The following is a 20,891-nucleotide window of genomic DNA, read 5'->3' as shown; positions in this document are numbered from 1 at the left end:
TTACAATAAAGACCAATTACATGCCTACCCACAATATATAAACTGTACTGTATCACCTTTGGCTTTGAAAAACCGTGTAGCATAATTATATATTTTCATAAATATAAAAATAAATAAATATAAAAAATATATTGTAAAATAATACACATATTTATTTGTATGTAAAGCGGACACGCAAACATAATTATTAGTAGTTAATAAATAGATCGGCCGCTGCCCGGTCCCATTGTCTCGAACGACTACGTCACAGAGGGGCGGCGCTTGCGCCGCAGGGATGGACGATGCACCGGCCGATCGAGTCAGTCAGCTGTACGCTTACACGCTATTAACTCAATTCGAAATTCTAAGTAAATTGTATCCGCCGCGTCCTATTTTTATAATTTATAATTTGTAACTGTCTCTGTGTAATTCTGTGCCTCTTCTAAACTTATTCTTCTTCTTCTGACTTTTAGTGTGTGTGTGCTTGTGACTTTCAATAAACTGTCCTTTCTATCTATAAACTCTTTCTCTTCAACTTTTACTCGCTCAACACTCCTTCTTAATTGTACGTACCACTACAACTGGTGACCCCGAAGAACACAAGCAAGATGAGCGAGCCTAAAGCACGCATCGAAATGGCACCGAACGTTCCGGAACATGCGGGTGAGACCACGTATGAATCATTTCGGGTTGGTGTAAGAATCCCACCATTTTACGCCGAGAAACCAGCTCTTTGGTTCTCCCAGATGGAAGCACAGTTTGCTCTGTCAAATATAAAAACTGACGAGACCAAGTTTTATTATGTAACGGGGAATTTGGACCCTCAATATGCTTGCGAGGTGGAGGACATAATCACCTACCCCCCAACTACTAATAAATATGAAAGGCTAAAAAGCGAGTTGATAAAAAGATTATCTGCTTCCAAGGAGAAGAAATTAAAGCAGCTCCTCATGCACGAGGAATTAGGAGACAGGAAACCTTCACAGTTCCACAGGCATCTTACGAACTTAGCTGGACCTGGAGTACCAGAAGACTTCCTGCGCACTATATGGGCAAGTCGACTCCCTCATAATATGCAAGCAATTATTGCTTCGCAATCGAAAAGCACGATGGACGATCTGGCGGAATTAGCTGACCGAATTAGCGACGTGGTCGGACCTCAAATGGCGTCAACATCAGCCGTCACGAGTAATAGCAGTGAAAATACCGAAATTGCAGCCCTGGCTAAACAAGTCGCTAGTTTAATCGAAAAAATAGAAAGGATGTCGAGAGAGCGCGGACGGTCTAGATACCAGAACCGCAGTCGTCATCGCTCGAGTTCTACGCGATCAAAATCTTCATCACACTGCTGGTACCATCAACATTTCGGCGAACGTGCTAAAAAGTGTATACCGCCATTTGACTACCGAGCGTCGGGAAACGCAAAGGGCGATCAGTAATGGCGGCCAGTGATTGCCCGAGTACCGGCCGCTTATTCGTGACCGATCGCAGAACCAAAAACCAATTTTTAGTGGACACCGGCAGCGATCTATGCGTTTTCCCCCGATCAGCCTTATCAGGACGACGTGAGAAAACGAAGTTCGAGTTAAGTGCGGCAAACGGTACACAAATTTATACTTACGGTTTTATTAATTTAAATTTAAACTTAGGGTTACGTCGTGACTTTACTTGGAGATTTATTATTGCGGACGTTACGAAGGCGATAATAGGCGTGGATTTTTTGTCTTATTACAATTTAATTGTTGATTGCAGAAACCAGCGTCTTATCGACAACACAACTACGCTTACGTCCCCGGCTTCGTCTGCCCATTCAGCAGACGTAATATCATCGGTAAAGGTAATCTCTGGTAATTCTGCATACCACGACATACTACGACAGTACCCCGACATTACTCGCCCACCTGGCATACACCGTACACACTCACACAATACGATGCACTTCATTAAAACAACACCTGGACCACCAGTATTTTGTACACCTCGCCGGCTAGCACCAGACAAGCTTAAAATTGCGAAGGCTGAATTTGAAACCATGCTGCAAAGTGGTATCTGTCGTCCTTCCGAATCACCATGGGCATCGCCTTTACACCTAGCGCCAAAGAAAAATGACGGCTGGCGACCTTGTGGCGACTATAGGATGCTCAACGCTCGCACGATTCCAGACAGGTATCCCATCCGTCACATACAGGACTTCACTCACAGCCTCTCCGGCTGTACTGTATTCTCCACAATAGATCTGGAAAAGGCGTACAACCAAATCAGGGTGAATCCAGAGGATATTCCGAAGACCGCTATTACAACGCCGTTCGGACTTTATGAATTTCCATACATGACGTTTGGACTTCGTAACGCCGGACAGACGTTTCAGCGTTTCGTCGACGAAATGCTCAGAGGTCTTGACTTCACATATGCTTTCCTGGACGATTTCCTCGTATTTTCAAAAGACCAACAGACCCACGAGATGCACCTCCACCAGCTCTTCACCAGACTCCGAGAATACGGTATGGTTCTAAACAGCTCTAAGTGTATCTTCGGTGTATCGGAGGTCACGTTCTTAGGTCATCGCATCACAGCCCAGGGAACAACACCACTGCCGTCTAAGGTAGATGCCATTAAGGAATTTCCCATTCCAACGACGGTAAGACAATTACGTCGTTTCTTAGGCATGGTGAATTTTTACCGTAGGTTTATTCCCAGCGCAGCGACTTACCAGGCACCTTTAAACGAACTACTATCTGGTTCTGTCAAGGGTTCCAGTCCAGTCAACTTGACAGCACGGGAAGTTGAGGCTTTTGAAAGCTGCAAAAACAGCCTTTGTCAAGCCGCCATGTTAGCACATCCAGACTGCGACGCAAAGCTGGCCCTGGTCACTGATGCATCGGATAGAGCTGTTGGCGCGGTCGTTCAGCAGCTGAAGGAGGGGGCATGGCAGCCTCTTGCATTCTACTCTCGTAAGTTAAGCCCAGCTCAGATCAAGTATTCGCCTTACGATCGTGAACTGCTTGCCATCTACGAGAGCATCAAATATTTCAGGCACATGTTAGAAGCTCGCGACTTCGTAGTCTACACAGACCACAAACCTCTCACCTTCGCTTTTCATAATCGTAAGAACAATTGTTCTCCTAGGCAGTTTCGCCACCTCGATCTGATAGCTCAATTTACCACCGATATCAGACATATATCTGGTAAAAACAACGTGGTGGCAGATACTTTGTCGCGTATTGAGGAAATCACCCAACCTGTTGACCCTGAGAGAATAGCTTTAGCTCAAAGTTCTGATACTGAGTTATCAGAGCTGTTAAAAGGCAACACATCTCTGCAACTCCAGCAAATAAAAATTCCTGGATCTCGGGATAAGCTGTACTGCGATGTCAGTAGCACCACCCCGAGACCTTTTGTTCCCAGAGACTTACGCAGGCAGGTATACGAAAGTCTACACTGCTTGAGTCATCCTGGTGCCAATGCTACTGCCAAGTTGGTCTCAGAACGCTACGTGTGGCCTGGAGTAAGGAAAGACTGCCGGAGCTGGGTACGCAATTGCCTCGCTTGCCAACGCAGTAAGGTGACCAGGCATGTCTTTGCTCCAGTGGGAAATTTTAAACTGCCACAATTGAGATTCGCGTTTGTCCACATCGATTTGATAGGACCCTTGCCGTTATGTCACGGGTACCGATACTGCCTTACGGCCGTAGACCGCTTTACGCGATGGCCTGAGGCAATCCCTCTAATGGAAATAACCGCAGAAACTGTGGCAAAGGCCTTATTAAGCGGATGGATATCTCGATTTGGTTGTCCCACAGATATAGTTACCGATAGGGGCAGACAATTCGAATCAGCCCTATTTAAAAATTTGTCTGTCTGCGCTGGTTTTCAGCATCGGAGAACCACGACTTATCACCCAGCGTGCAACGGACTCGTGGAGAGGTTTCACCGGCAGCTCAAGGCTGCAATAACCTGCCACGGTAATGGACCTTGGGTTGAGTCCCTTCCTCTTGTCTTACTGGGAATTCGCAGCGCATACAAGGAAGACATACAAGCCTCACCGGCTGAACTTGTTTACGGCCAACCTCTGCGACTACTACCTGGCGACTTTCTCGATCCTCATAGCGAAGAAACGGCAGACATGACGGACTACCTGTCTTGGTTGCGTAGTTTTGTGCGGAACTTGCATCCATCGCCAAGCTCACACCACAGTGGTAAGGTCAAAAGTTTCATTTATAAGGACTTACCCACATCATCTCACGTTTTTCTCAGAGACGACACCACTAAACGATCCCTAACACCAGCATACTCCGGACCTCACTTAGTTATTTCACGTAGCGACAAGGTGTACAAAATCATGGTAAATGGTAAACAGGTTACAGTATCGATAGATCGCTTAAAACCGGCCTATATACTTAGTGATCCAACAAACACACTACCATCCTACACTCTCACACACCATTCACACTCATCATCACAACACACGAGAGAAACATCAGAGGTTATCTTTTGCCGGTGATAATATTAAGAACACACTCGGGCCGCATTGTAAAATTTCCCGACTATTATCGCCCGTAACCCGGTCTCTGAAGGGGGGTGATGTAGCATAATTATATATTTTCATAAATATAAAAATAAATAAATATAAAAAATATATTGTAAAATAATACACATATTTATTTGTATGTAAAGCGGACACGCAAACATAATTATTAGTAGTTAATAAATAGATCGGCCGCTGCCCGGTCCCATTGTCTCGAACGACTACGTCACAGAGGGGCGGCGCTTGCGCCGCGCGGATGGACGATGCACCGGCCGATCGAGTCAGTCAGCTGTACGCTTACACGCTATTAACTCAATTCGAAATTCTAAGTAAATTGTATCCGCCGCGTCCTATTTTTATAATTTATAATTTGTAACTGTCTCTGTGTAATTCTGTGCCTCTTCTAAACTTATTCTTCTTCTTCTGACTTTTAGTGTGTGTGTGCTTGTGACTTTCAATAAACTGTCCTTTCTATCTATAAACTCTTTCTCTTCAACTTTTACTCGCTCAACACTCCTTCTTAATTGTACGTACCACTACAACTGGTGACCCCGAAGAACACAAGCAAGATGAGCGAGCCTAAAGCACGCATCGAAATGGCACCGAACGTTCCGGAACATGCGGGTGAGACCACGTATGAATCATTTCGGGTTGGTGTAAGAATCCCACCATTTTACGCCGAGAAACCAGCTCTTTGGTTCTCCCAGATGGAAGCACAGTTTGCTCTGTCAAATATAAAAACTGACGAGACCAAGTTTTATTATGTAACGGGGAATTTGGACCCTCAATATGCTTGCGAGGTGGAGGACATAATCACCTACCCCCCAACTACTAATAAATATGAAAGGCTAAAAAGCGAGTTGATAAAAAGATTATCTGCTTCCAAGGAGAAGAAATTAAAGCAGCTCCTCATGCACGAGGAATTAGGAGACAGGAAACCTTCACAGTTCTACAGGCATCTTACGAACTTAGCTGGACCTGGAGTACCAGAAGACTTCCTGCGCACTATATGGGCAAGTCGACTCCCTCATAATATGCAAGCAATTATTGCTTCGCAATCGAAAAGCACGATGGACGATCTGGCGGAATTAGCTGACCGAATTAGCGACGTGGTCGGACCTCAAATGGCGTCAACATCAGCCGTCACGAGTAATAGCAGTGAAAATACCGAAATTGCAGCCCTGGCTAAACAAGTCGCTAGTTTAATCGAAAAAATAGAAAGGATGTCGAGAGAGCGCGGACGGTCTAGATACCAGAACCGCAGTCGTCATCGCTCGAGTTCTACGCGATCAAAATCTTCATCACACTGCTGGTACCATCAACATTTCGGCGAACGTGCTAAAAAGTGTATACCGCCATTTGACTACCGAGCGTCGGGAAACGCAAAGGGCGATCAGTAATGGCGGCCAGTGATTGCCCGAGTACCGGCCGCTTATTCGTGACCGATCGCAGAACCAAAAACCAATTTTTAGTGGACACCGGCAGCGATCTATGCGTTTTCCCCCGATCAGCCTTATCAGGACGACGTGAGAAAACGAAGTTCGAGTTAAGTGCGGCAAACGGTACACAAATTTATACTTACGGTTTTATTAATTTAAATTTAAACTTAGGGTTACGTCGTGACTTTACTTGGAGATTTATTATTGCGGACGTTACGAAGGCGATAATAGGCGTGGATTTTTTGTCTTATTACAATTTAATTGTTGATTGCAGAAACCAGCGTCTTATCGACAACACAACTACGCTTACGTCCCCGGCTTCGTCTGCCCATTCAGCAGACGTAATATCATCGGTAAAGGTAATCTCTGGTAATTCTGCATACCACGACATACTACGACAGTACCCCGACATTACTCGCCCACCTGGCATACACCGTACACACTCACACAATACGATGCACTTCATTAAAACAACACCTGGACCACCAGTATTTTGTACACCTCGCCGGCTAGCACCAGACAAGCTTAAAATTGCGAAGGCTGAATTTGAAACCATGCTGCAAAGTGGTATCTGTCGTCCTTCCGAATCACCATGGGCATCGCCTTTACACCTAGCGCCAAAGAAAAATGACGGCTGGCGACCTTGTGGCGACTATAGGATGCTCAACGCTCGCACGATTCCAGACAGGTATCCCATCCGTCACATACAGGACTTCACTCACAGCCTCTCCGGCTGTACTGTATTCTCCACAATAGATCTGGAAAAGGCGTACAACCAAATCAGGGTGAATCCAGAGGATATTCCGAAGACCGCTATTACAACGCCGTTCGGACTTTATGAATTTCCATACATGACGTTTGGACTTCGTAACGCCGGACAGACGTTTCAGCGTTTCGTCGACGAAATGCTCAGAGGTCTTGACTTCACATATGCTTTCCTGGACGATTTCCTCGTATTTTCAAAAGACCAACAGACCCACGAGATGCACCTCCACCAGCTCTTCACCAGACTCCGAGAATACGGTATGGTTCTAAACAGCTCTAAGTGTATCTTCGGTGTATCGGAGGTCACGTTCTTAGGTCATCGCATCACAGCCCAGGGAACAACACCACTGCCGTCTAAGGTAGATGCCATTAAGGAATTTCCCATTCCAACGACGGTAAGACAATTACGTCGTTTCTTAGGCATGGTGAATTTTTACCGTAGGTTTATTCCCGGCGCAGCGACTTACCAGGCACCTTTAAACGAACTACTATCTGGTTCTGTCAAGGGTTCCAGTCCAGTCAACTTGACAGCACGGGAAGTTGAGGCTTTTGAAAGCTGCAAAAACAGCCTTTGTCAAGCCGCCATGTTAGCACATCCAGACTGCGACGCAAAGCTGGCCCTGGTCACTGATGCATCGGATAGAGCTGTTGGCGCGGTCGTTCAGCAGCTGAAGGAGGGGGCATGGCAGCCTCTTGCATTCTACTCTCGTAAGTTAAGCCCAGCTCAGATCAAGTATTCGCCTTACGATCGTGAACTGCTTGCCATCTACGAGAGCATCAAATATTTCAGGCACATGTTAGAAGCTCGCGACTTCGTAGTCTACACAGACCACAAACCTCTCACCTTCGCTTTTCATAATCGTAAGAACAATTGTTCTCCTAGGCAGTTTCGCCACCTCGATCTGATAGCTCAATTTACCACCGATATCAGACATATATCTGGTAAAAACAACGTGGTGGCAGATACTTTGTCGCGTATTGAGGAAATCACCCAACCTGTTGACCCTGAGAGAATAGCTTTAGCTCAAAGTTCTGATACTGAGTTATCAGAGCTGTTAAAAGGCAACACATCTCTGCAACTCCAGCAAATAAAAATTCCTGGATCTCGGGATAAGCTGTACTGCGATGTCAGTAGCACCACCCCGAGACCTTTTGTTCCCAGAGACTTACGCAGGCAGGTATACGAAAGTCTACACTGCTTGAGTCATCCTGGTGCCAATGCTACTGCCAAGTTGGTCTCAGAACGCTACGTGTGGCCTGGAGTAAGGAAAGACTGCCGGAGCTGGGTACGCAATTGCCTCGCTTGCCAACGCAGTAAGGTGACCAGGCATGTCTTTGCTCCAGTGGGAAATTTTAAACTGCCACAATTGAGATTCGCGTTTGTCCACATCGATTTGATAGGACCCTTGCCGTTATGTCACGGGTACCGATACTGCCTTACGGCCGTAGACCGCTTTACGCGATGGCCTGAGGCAATCCCTCTAATGGAAATAACCGCAGAAACTGTGGCAAAGGCCTTATTAAGCGGATGGATATCTCGATTTGGTTGTCCCACAGATATAGTTACCGATAGGGGCAGACAATTCGAATCAGCCCTATTTAAAAATTTGTCTGTCTGCGCTGGTTTTCAGCATCGGAGAACCACGACTTATCACCCAGCGTGCAACGGACTCGTGGAGAGGTTTCACCGGCAGCTCAAGGCTGCAATAACCTGCCACGGTAATGGACCTTGGGTTGAGTCCCTTCCTCTTGTCTTACTGGGAATTCGCAGCGCATACAAGGAAGACATACAAGCCTCACCGGCTGAACTTGTTTACGGCCAACCTCTGCGACTACTACCTGGCGACTTTCTCGATCCTCATAGCGAAGAAACGGCAGACATGACGGACTACCTGTCTTGGTTGCGTAGTTTTGTGCGGAACTTGCATCCATCGCCAAGCTCACACCACAGTGGTAAGGTCAAAAGTTTCATTTATAAGGACTTACCCACATCATCTCACGTTTTTCTCAGAGACGACACCACTAAACGATCCCTAACACCAGCATACTCCGGACCTCACTTAGTTATTTCACGTAGCGACAAGGTGTACAAAATCATGGTAAATGGTAAACAGGTTACAGTATCGATAGATCGCTTAAAACCGGCCTATATACTTAGTGATCCAACAAACACACTACCATCCTACACTCTCACACACCATTCACACTCATCATCACAACACACGAGAGAAACATCAGAGGTTATCTTTTGCCGGTGATAATATTAAGAACACACTCGGGCCGCATTGTAAAATTTCCCGACTATTATCGCCCGTAACCCGGTCTCTGAAGGGGGGTGATGTAGCATAATTATATATTTTCATAAATATAAAAATAAATAAATATAAAAAATATATTGTAAAATAATACACATATTTATTTGTATGTAAAGCGGACACGCAAACATAATTATTAGTAGTTAATAAATAGATCGGCCGCTGCCCGGTCCCATTGTCTCGAACGACTACGTCACAGAGGGGCGGCGCTTGCGCCGCGCGGATGGACGATGCACCGGCCGATCGAGTCAGTCAGCTGTACGCTTACACGCTATTAACTCAATTCGAAATTCTAAGTAAATTGTATCCGCCGCGTCCTATTTTTATAATTTATAATTTGTAACTGTCTCTGTGTAATTCTGTGCCTCTTCTAAACTTATTCTTCTTCTTCTGACTTTTAGTGTGTGTGTGCTTGTGACTTTCAATAAACTGTCCTTTCTATCTATAAACTCTTTCTCTTCAACTTTTACTCGCTCAACACTCCTTCTTAGTTGTACATAACACTACAACCGCTTCCACTAACGCGAATCCCTACGAGCATATTTTTTTTCAAAAACAGCATATATGGCTGTATAACTGCGGCTTTTATTCAGGCTCCGATAACAATGGTCACTGCTATATATGGCTAGAAGGAGAAGCAGGTCAAGGTGCCCAAGAAGTGGGATCGTGTTTAATAAAATATAAAAAAATCGTAATATAAAAATTGTACTTTTGCTATAAGCATTATTAAATTCACACAAAACATTAAATACAATCACACTCAAATATCTTGAATCCGGTCACACATTTTTGCCTAATGAAACAGATTTTTCCAAAATTGAGACACGATTTAAATTACACGAAACAATTTATACAGTAGATGAATATATTTCAGTCATAAAAAATAGTAAAAAGAAAAAGAATCCTCTACAAGCCCTAAGAATGGAAAAGAACAACTTTTTAAGTAAGAGACAAATATAGTTAATAGGAAAGTTTTCTCGGATAAGAACAAAGCTGGCTACAAACAAAGGAACAACAATTCGCTCTCACCTCGGTCCGTTATTATTTAATATTTTTAAATGATATTCATAAAATTTTTGATCATACATCTATACTGTAGTATGCCGATGATATGAAATTTTTTAAAGTTGCAAAGACAGTGCAGTCTTTTGCAAAATGATCTATATAATTTGTGTAACTTTTGTAACGAAAACTCACTGAATTTAACGTAAGAATCAATCTTCTGGCGAGGACACGTCTGAAGAAGACCAAATTTCAGTTTCTACAGACGAAGAAAATAGTGACAACGATGACGCTAAGTGCCCAGTATGTCAGAAAAGGTTTTCTCAAAATACAAAGGGAGAGAAATGAATAAGATGTGCAAAATGTTTCCTATGGATGCATGAGGATTGTGTTGAAAATCCTAAAAAAAGTAAAATTTATTCCTGAATTTTACTTGTGCAATCTGTTTGGAGAATTAAAATTACTTAAACTATACCAATGATTAATAAGTCTGATTAGATATAATAATTACGATTAATAATAATTACTTTTAAAGATAAAATTTAAGTTTACGTACTTATTATTGTGATCTCAATATCTTCCCCGGGACGTAATTAGGCGCCTAAAAAATTAAATATTTTTTTGAATTTCTAGTTTTTGTTAAAGCAATTTTTGTAGAAAAAGTAACAGAATTAAGAAGTTTTTGACTGTTCAAAATAATAAAGAAATGTTTCAATTTAACTCTGATGTCTTATTTAATACTTCACTTGTTACATTATTTAAAAATATTGTGTTTCACAAAAAGGGGACGTTATTTTGCAACTGCACCCTACTATTTATCTGTAGATGTAAGAAATAAACGCCTAGTAGATAATATTACTTCACTTTCTTTCATTGCTGTGCTATATAAATGTAAAAATGCTTGTGATACTTCTCTATGAAGATCTTAACTGGTGAATCTCGGTATCATACTATTCTGTCACAATACCAAAGCTTGATACGACCATCTGCTACCCCTCGCACACCTAGACATAACAATTACTTCACGCACTCACCCCCATAACTATAATAGATTTAGAAGGGGAACAGGTAGGTGGGACCTTTTATGAACGAGAGCTACAAATGGTAGTTTATGACCCCACCATCGAGTTTAAGATAGATAAAATTATTCAGACCCGCTATTGCGGCGTCAGACAAGAAGTGCTAGTGAAGTGGAAAGGTTACCCGAATAAATTTAATAGTTGGATATGAATAGCTTCTAATTAAAGAGAAATATGAATAATAAAGAAAGTTTTTATTTAACTTTACCTAGCAATATTTCAATGAAATATTTTCCTATCAACAAAACAACAATTTTTTCAACAAAACTACCCAAACCCATGACACTGGAGGGTGAATGATCTGTTGGAGTTGTTGAATTTCCATTCCATTTCAAGGAAAAACACTTGCTAAAATGGCTTTGTGAATAATACTGCATTCAATGGTAGCCTCAAAGAACCCATTCAATTTTGAAAACTATGATATGAATACGTTTTATTTGTACAGGCAGTCCTCGACTTACGTCGTTACGATTTCCGTCGTTTCAAGTTACGTCGAACAATGTGTTGACACTATTCCTCAAGCATACGCCATTTGTTTCGATTTCCGGCATAGGAGAATTCACTTGTCGCGATGTCAATGACCGTGGGACCGGCGGTGCGCGGTGTCGGCGTGCGGGAATTACCCCGCACATGTTGCTGATTTTGTTTAATTACTTCAGGAACAACGGACAATCAAGACGTAATACATTAGTTTTTTTTTGCATCTTTGACTGTTTTTGTTTTTACATATTTATTTAAGTGAATTTTAAACTATGCCACCTAAACAAGACAGTAATAGTAAAGTGAAGAAGCGAGTAAGAAAGACAATTACAATGGAGGTTAAATCTAAGATTTTAAAACTCAAAGGTCGCGGTTGTTCGACTTCATCTATTGGACGAGAACTTAATTTATCACGCACGACGGTACAAACAATATTGAAAGATAAATAAAAACTCTTAACAGCTCTACCTTCCGTCTCTTCAAACAGCACTATTATATAAAAAAGGAATGCTTTAATTATGAAATGGAAAAACTCTTGTACACTTGGATTCAAGATCAAACTCAGCGACGGGTTCCTCTAAGTTTGGCTATTATACAAAATAAGGCACTGAGTATCATCAACACACTGCAAAATAAACGTGGCGAGAATAATAGTGAAGAAACAAAATGTTTTTCTGCCAGTCCCAGGTGGTTCATGCGCTTTAAAACGAGATATTCGTTACATAACATTCGAGTGCAAGGAGAAGCTGCTAGTGCCAATCATGTGGCTGCTCAGAGTTTTCCTGACACATTAAAGGAAATTATCGAAAGTGGATACTATTCGCCTAAACATTTTGGAAAAAAATGCCTTCTCGTACTTTTATATCGCAGGAAGAAAAAGTTATGCCTGGGTTTAAAGCAGCTAAAGATCGTTTGACGTTGTTATTGGGTTCGAATGTTGAAGGTGATCTTAAATTGAAACCCCTTTTGGTTTATAGGTCTAAAAATCCTCGAGCTCTTAAAAATTACGTCAAGAGTACTCTTCCAGTTATATAAGGAAGGCTAATCCAAAAGCATGGGTTACATCAATACTTTTTGAAGAATGGTTTACTAAGCATTTTATACCTAAAATGAAACAGTACTGTTTAAACAATAATTTGGCTTATAAAGTTTTACTTATTTTGGACAATGCTCCCGGCCATCCTGTGCGTATTGCCGATATCGATCCTCAATTCAAAGTTTTGTTCCTGCCTCCAAACACCACTTCGTTGTTACAGCCGATGGATCTACTTCACAAAGAAGGGTAGCCCTTTTTTGTGAAATAGATTCCACACGTATCATTTTCGATATGTTCAAAAACTCAGTGCCAACGATTACGAGCCACGAATAAATTTTTATCGGTGGTTTTTGCAAAACACTAACAAAAACATATTGTTTACGGACGAGGCTACGTTTACTAATTAAGGTTGGTGTTTTTAACGTACCGTAAAAAATAAAATCGCAGGAGTGAATAGATACAAAACTAAAAACGTTTTTCTACAGACTATTACCAAACATTTTGAAAGAAAAAAGTTTCGAATTTATATTTTTCTAAAACTGCAGTATATATTTTTTGAAATAGCAGGAGTAAAAAAACAAGCAACACCACTTTTAAAAGCTCTTAAAGATTTTTTTATTTTTATAGTATAAATATTTATTTAAAACAAGTTAATTTATAATATATTATGTGTATGTGACCTACTCTACCCACCAGATAGTGAATCCTCTTTAAAATTACTTATCACTTGAACTATTTGTCACTTTAAAACTACACAACAACAATGGAATCTATCAAGGAGTCTCTGGCTGCAATGACCGACTTATTCAACAGCCGTATGAATGAATTCCAGCAAGACTTACAGAGGACAACAACACCTGCGACTGTGCCTTCTCTTTCATCGGAGTTCAATTCTTTTAAGTCTTTTGTTCTCACTGCACTAAGTGGACTTCAGCGACAAATTGAGTTTCTCGCCAGGGAAATGGATCGGACTGAAATGCAGAGACATCGAAAAGTGCTTCTTTTCCATGGTGTTAGCGAAGAGAGATCCGAGGATGCCACTGCTCGCGTTACCAGCCTTGTTGCGGAGCACTTGGACTTGCCAAATTTTTCTACCAGCAGTATCAAATCTTGTCATCGCTTGGGAAGACCTTTGGACAGCAAGCCCAGACCTATAGTGGTCAAATTTACCGAGACTGCTATTAGGGATAAGGTCTGGTTCGCCAAAACGAAGTTGAAGGGCACCGGTGTCACAGAGTCAGAGTTCCTGACGAAAAGCCGACACAATGTGTTTTTGGAGGCCAGGAAGCGGTTCGGCATCAACAAGTGTTGGACACGAGACGGTTTGATATACATTATCGCCCCAGATGGATCTAGACATCGTGCCGAATGTTTATCTGATCTTGACTCGATTTCAACTTGTAAGTCCCCAGTCCAAAAAATTCCCATCGCAAACACTAGCGATAAAGTTGTATTGCAGAGGTCAAAGCGCGTAGTTAAGAAATAGTTATTTTATATTTATCTTTCTTCTTATTATTGTTTGTTTTTCTATAATTTTAAAATTATTTCTCTGTCTACCTGCTTTCGATTTAATTTTTGTGTTGTGTAAAACTATTTACGAATCTATTTAGTTAAAAGTTAACGTCATTCTGACGTTTGTCAATCAGGCGCCAAGTTTTCTTGCTTTGGATGGTTAGTTTTTTAGTTCTATACTAGACATTTATAAAGATCGTCTCTACTTCATTTTCATATTCGATATAGATAGATAATAGATAAATATAGATATAATATAATAATATTCCTTTTTAGTAAAAATTGTTGTTATGGCAGCCTGATAAATATCTGATTTTTTTTTTGTTAATGTTAGTTTTTAATGTTATTATTGTTTCTATTTTGTTATGTTTGTGTTTAAGTGATTATTCCTAGGCAATTGGCGGGTGAGTGTTCATATGAGATTAATTAACGTATAATTATTCATTTACCTATTTTTACTTTGTAATTATAGAACTAATATATATTATTATTATTTTACATATATATTTTATATATTTATCTTTATATTTTTACTTATTTTATTTGCTGAATATTTAATTTAAAAATGTCTAGAAACAATGACGATTTGGACGAAACTTTTCTTTCTTTTTCTTCTGATGGATTGAGCAGTAATGACAGCTTTCATAGTATCCCTTCGCTCGGTGAAACTATAAATTCTTTATTCTCAGACTGTCTAAAATATTTTAATGTTATCCATATTAATGCTCAGAGTATTCCTGCACATTATCCTGATATGTTATCATCATTCGATTGCAATAAAATACATGCTATCCTCGTATCTGAGTCCTGGCTTAAACCCTGCTTACCTTCTACTTCCTACTCTCTTCCTGGATTTCATTTGATCCGTAACGACCGTGTAGGTCGGGCAGGTGGTGGAGTGGCGATCTATCTCCGTTCTCACATTCCATTTTCAATTATAAGTCAATCGACACCTCTGTCCGTTGAAGGGGCTGAACACCTTTTTATTGAGGTTATCTTTGGTCATATTAAGATGTTATTAGGTGTTTACTATAGTCCTAACCTCACGGTCGATTACTTTTCATCATTTGAAATCCTTCTAGAGCAATTTAAACCGTTGCATGCCCATACCATTCTTATGGGAGATTTTAATACATGTCTCTTAAAAAATGACCATCGCTCTAGTCTGTTGAAATCTGTACTAAATAGTGCAGATTTACAAATCCTACCCCTATCTGCTACTCATTCCTTCCCTAACTCTATCCCTTCTCTTCTCGACTTACTTTTGGTCTCTTCCGTCGATCATGTTGAAAAGCATGGGCAGTGCTCCGCCCTTGCTTTTTCATATCATGATCTTCTTTATCTTTCCTATAAAATCAAACCACCCAAAGCAAAATCGAGAATTCTTCTGCAGCGTAATTTTGGTGAAATGGATTTGAGGATGCTGCCATTGTCAATGAGCAAGTTACAGTTTTTAATTCCCTATTAACTCAACTGTATGATTTACATGCACCAATTCGTCCTGTCCGGCTAAAACACCTTCCTGCACCTTGGCTCACCCCAGAAATAAAGAAGCTCCAAGTAAGAAAGAATATTGCCAAGGCTAAGTATAGGTGTAATCCGACTGACACAAATCGCGACAAGTATCTGAAGGTTCGCAATCGCTGCAACAGGCTATGTAGAGATAGTCAACGACGCCATATCCATAAATCTATAGCTGAGGAAGAGGAGTCAGCTAGAGTCTGGAAATTTCTCAAGTCCTTAGGAGTTGGAAAATCATCTAAAAATATAAATACTCACAATATTAATTTAAATGAATTAAATAATCATTTTTCGTCCTCTCAAACTTTCGACACTGCTGTGAAGTCTAATACTTTAAAAGAAATTTCTGCTAAATCAACTCCTGAAAATTCTCCTTTTTTCTTTAGTCAATTTACTGATAGTGATGTTAAGAAGAACATTTTAGCAATAAATTCTGATGCTATTGGTTCGGATTGCATTAGTCGTAAGATGATCCTCCCAATCCTAGATATCATAATTCCTGTAGTCACACATATTTTAAACCAATCCATTATCCTTTGTGAATTCCCTGAATCCTGGAAAGACGCACAAGTCATCCCCCTCCCCAAAAAAACAAATCCTTCATCTTACACTGATTATCGTCCTATATCCATTCTCCCTTTCCTGTCTAAAGTACTTGAGCGCCTTATTCACAATCAATTAAACCAATACCTTTCAAAAAATGTCCTATTGAATCCTTTACAATTTGGCTTTCGTCCTGGTCATAGTACAACTACGGCTCTGATCAAAATAACTGATGACATTAGATTAGGAATGGATAATCAACAGGTTACTGTGTTGACATTATTAGATTTTAGTAATGTTTTCAACACTGTAGACTTTGATATTCTTCTTGCTGCAAGACCGAAAAAAAAATAAAAATTGAATTTAAAACATCAATTGAATTTTAATAATTAATAGCCAATAAACGATTGTTTTCTAATTTAATTGATAATTACGATAATTGAATTGGAGATAAATCTTCCTTTATTGAAATAGTATCAATATAATTTTAAATTTAGTAATACGACCTTTTATAGAAGAACGCTTAGTAAGTAATTTCTTTAGATCATACTTAAAATCACTGTCGCTAATCATTTTTGATATTAAATAAAAATAGTAATAATAATAATAAAACCGTATTAATAATTAAAATAATCGCTCACTCTCCTCTTGGTGTCACCTGGCTCGCGAATCGCGAATCGCAAAACCCGTTGCACGTACAAAATGGCCGCACAGCTTCGTCTCGATTAAGCTGAAATATCGGCAAAAAACGTACGTATAAGATTTTAATAATTATATATATATTTATACTTCGTTAAAACAAAGAACGAAAATACTAGTAGCTTAATAAATTATTTAAAATTTTATGTTCTCAATGTAGGATTGGGTATAAAATTGGAAATAGCAGGGTACTTAGCTTATTAATTAGATCGAAGCGTTGATTGTATTTACGCTCAGACTTCTGTAGTACCCTTCTATCTTCAGAAATACGATCACTTTTCCAGCTGGGTTACTCTGGCCACGGATGATGCAATAGTTTGGATCGTCGAATAACCGCCGAAATGTAATTGCGTATTTCTTATTTCTCGTTGATCGTTTCCGTAGATTGCAATTAATGTATTCGTTTTGAGATTGTGGAAATCAAATAATTATTGTTTTCAATATAGATTTATTGTTCATTGACGTTACAAGAAAGATATTGAATAAAAATAATTTGTAGGTAGGTAAAAAAGAAAATTATATGTAGACAAAGCAATATAATGTTGCCATTCTAAAAACAATGTGCGCTTCAACACCCTCTTACTCCTCCTTCATCACTTTTTATTCATTAGATTATGACGACGACAATTCAAGGCTTTTATTTATGTGTTCTGTGTTTTGTTGCGCGATGATCACTGTTTTAGCTATCTTTTTAGTGAAAGATCCGACCGTTGTAATAATTTTTGACATATGTGCCACGAATGAGATAAATCTTCTATGCCATAGTCGACGGGCATGAATTCTCCAGGAATTAGCAATAAAGGAAATCCGGGGTCGGCAGGCGGTTGATCTACTCTGTGACGAAACCCAACTCGCTGAGGTTGATTCCAGCTAGCGAAGGGGAGTGGGCGCAGTTCATAAAATGCCATACGCTCTTGTTGTGGCGTGGCGGGGTTAGCCATTACGTCTCGTTCTTCAATTGACATTCGGGGGCGGTAGAACAATTCCTAAGGTATTTACCTGGTATGTGCCAGGTATATATATATGTACCAGGTAGGTGCGAGCTCCTCGAGTAAATATTTGCTATAAATATATCACGACCAATGATTCAACGAAATCACATTTTAAGCTGACGATGAGATTTTCTAGATTCGTGATAGTTGTTTATATCTTCGTGTCCGCATTGTTTTATTATGAAAAATGCATGTCTGTCCGTAGTTGTTAAATTTTATAATGAGGTTTTCTAAAGTGATTCCTTGTTTGCGTTGTTTATTTAATGTTGAATTAATTGAATATTTCGACAACTTTTCCATTTATCGAGCTTAATAAAATTGCGATTTTTGTCTTTTTGCACTCCTTATCTAAGCCAGTGACTATAAATATAGTTCGTAGTGTTGTAGCCACTTTTTCCACATTCAATTGTTATTTATTTTGTTGTTTATAAGCAACTTCGGTTGGTAAAACGTTGAATTTTTAACCGCCATTTTAAAACTTTTGACAGGAGCCCGCGACACACGAATATACGACAATGTTAAATTTAATGTTTTATGATATTAAATACCAAGTTAATGTTCACAGCACTTCTAAAACCATGTATTATTATTATAATTGGTCTTTTAGTCTATGTTTATACATCTGTATACTATTTGTCACTGAATTAACTTATCTTGCTCACACGCAGCTTTGAGGTGGACTGTTATGTAAAATATAAGATGAGATCATAAACTTACACAAAATACGTATGCAATATTAGTTTTTATGTAAAAACTACAAAAACAACCACTGAGTTTGAAAAATTGACCTTCTAACTGCACATCTATTTATCTCTCTCTCGAAATCCATTTCACATGACATTTTTTGTACCGACGATATACAGCGTACAGCAGGCAAATCAATTTGACGGTAACTATTACGCCCAAAAATATGTTCGTCAGGGATAAGTGAAATACTAAAGTTTTGCTCGTGCCTGGTTTGATCCTGAACCGTTTCTTCTTTTGAAATATTTTTTCCCATTTTATTTAAAAATTAATTTTTTCTTCACTTATCCCGAAGATCGTTCGTTTATCGTTAATATTATTCAGTTCATAAAACTCTTCTTATATTGGGTAACACAATATGCTGGTTTCTGTCTTGTGATCCTTCTGGAACATTGTAACCCTAAAAAAGTTTTAATTTTTCAATATTTTAATTTTTATTAAAATATTGTATTTATTTTACCTAACCTAGCCGGTTTATAAAATAAATTACGGTTATCGAATCGGCATTCATTGTTTCGACATTTATTATCTGCGCGATTTGAGAGATGGCAGAACTACGATGTTCGGGTCCTTTTGATCGTTGAGCAGGCGCCGGTCGCTTACCGACGCTGTCAGTTTTAAACGATTAAATATATTCCTTTTTGTAAATATATTCGTTGAATATAGTGGATTATTGGCATTGAATATATTGTTTGTACATTTCGTATATTGGTTTTTAAATTCGTTCCAGATTGTACACAAAATTATACTAACGTAGGGTTACCTACGTCATCTACTTTGTAAAATTTATTAGGGAGGTTCGGGTTACCAAACCGTAAGTAAAACACATTGTATTCGTTTAGTCGAATTATACTATTTGTTGTTTAAGTAGTATTTAATCGATTCTTCGTTTAATTACAGTCTTTGTATCAAAAATTTAATTAGTTACTACATTTTGTTTCTGTTTTTGTTTTTTGTTCTTTATTTAAATATTTTTATTTTCCGTTTTTATTCTATTTTTGATTTGTATATTTTGTAATTATGTTTGAGAATGGTGTGTTCTCCTGTAATTGTTCGTACATAGTTAGTTTTAAGTTAATGTAAAAGTCATTTGAATGTGTGTTATGTACAACTGTTGGAGATCCAAATAAATAAATAAAACCTTGCCACGTACAATATAAGTCGTATATTGCCTTATTTTTACATATATAAACACTCCTGAGGTGAGTTGATGCATAAATTACATTCAATAGTCAATATATCACGTGGTTCAATATTTATTTTTATCATTTTCTTAATATTTTGTTCAAAAACTGAACACAGACTTTGTCAAAGTAATAGGTGACCTGGGTCGAATCCTAATGTGAAAATAAAGCAAAACGTGTCCACAAGATGGCACTCCACTTATGAAATGCTCTCTCGAATGCTGTCAGCGAAGGACGCGATAATAGCTACTGTCGGCATGTTACGAAATGACTTATCGTTGTCAACTCATGATTGTGCAGTAGTTAAATCTGCAGTACCTATATTGTATACTAGAGTTATTTTATGAAGTGACTAAAGAAATAAGCGCAGAAAAAATGTAACATTGTCAAAAGTGAGTCCCATAATATTCCCATAATGTTCCCTGTGAACGAATATTTTCAAAGGCTGGATATACGTTAAATGAGAGAAAAACACGGTTATCATCTAAAAAAATTATCACAATTATTATTTATAAGCTGCAATTCTGATTGACTTTATGATAATGTACATAATGCATATAGAAGATATGTAGAAAACATAGACATAGTGTATATAAATTATTGTACCATTATCATCATTATCATCAATCCTTTTTCAAATTATTGTATATAAAATGTAAACTCCAATCGATGTACCAATAAAAAATACCAATTAAACCATCTGAAAAAACGTTTTAAGATTTAGTCAGTATTATGAAAAACCATATGCAGCCGAGACCTAGTGTTTTAGCTGAACGTTTTAAATTTAGACAGTTTGTTGAGAAGCGAAATGAAAGTATTGCAGATTATGTTACGGAGCTAAAGAAATCTTCAACAAACTGTCGTTTTCTATCAGGTCATTTAAAAGAAAATATAAGAAACCAATTTGTTTGCGGCATAGCTAGTGAAAGTATAAGGCGAAGACTTTTTACGGAAGATGATATTACGTTCGATTTGGCGTCTAATTCTACGCACGTTACACAACTTTTGTTGGTCGTTTTAAAAAAAATGGCATCAGATTTTAACTATCTACAAATACAAGGAGGACACAACAAGCA

General features: G+C 39.1%; 3 protein-coding genes across 3 annotated transcripts; all 3 read left to right on the top strand.

Annotated features, from left to right (window-relative positions):
• The first annotated feature begins 587 nt into the window (after positions 1–587).
• On the top strand, positions 588–1,418 carry LOC126779857 (uncharacterized). Its single transcript, XM_050503975.1, has one exon. It carries the CDS (start codon positions 588–590, stop codon positions 1,416–1,418), a length of 831 nt encoding a protein of 276 aa, XP_050359932.1.
• A 3,655-nt stretch (positions 1,419–5,073) lies between these two features.
• Positions 5,074–5,904, top strand: LOC126779856 (uncharacterized). The gene has a single exon (XM_050503974.1). It carries the CDS (start codon positions 5,074–5,076, stop codon positions 5,902–5,904), a length of 831 nt encoding a protein of 276 aa, XP_050359931.1.
• Positions 5,905–13,218: 7,314 nt separating this feature from the next.
• LOC126780101 (uncharacterized) lies at positions 13,219–14,263 on the top strand. Its single transcript, XM_050504365.1, has one exon. It carries the CDS (start codon positions 13,384–13,386, stop codon positions 14,104–14,106), a length of 723 nt encoding a protein of 240 aa, XP_050360322.1. The 5' UTR covers positions 13,219–13,383; the 3' UTR covers positions 14,107–14,263.
• The last annotated feature ends 6,628 nt before the right edge of the window (positions 14,264–20,891 follow it).

Source organism: Nymphalis io, chromosome 30 (assembly GCF_905147045.1).
Source record: "Nymphalis io chromosome 30, ilAglIoxx1.1, whole genome shotgun sequence".
NCBI classification, from domain to species: Eukaryota; Metazoa; Arthropoda; class Insecta; order Lepidoptera; family Nymphalidae; genus Nymphalis; species Nymphalis io.
This window is presented reverse-complemented; position numbering and strand designations above follow the sequence as displayed.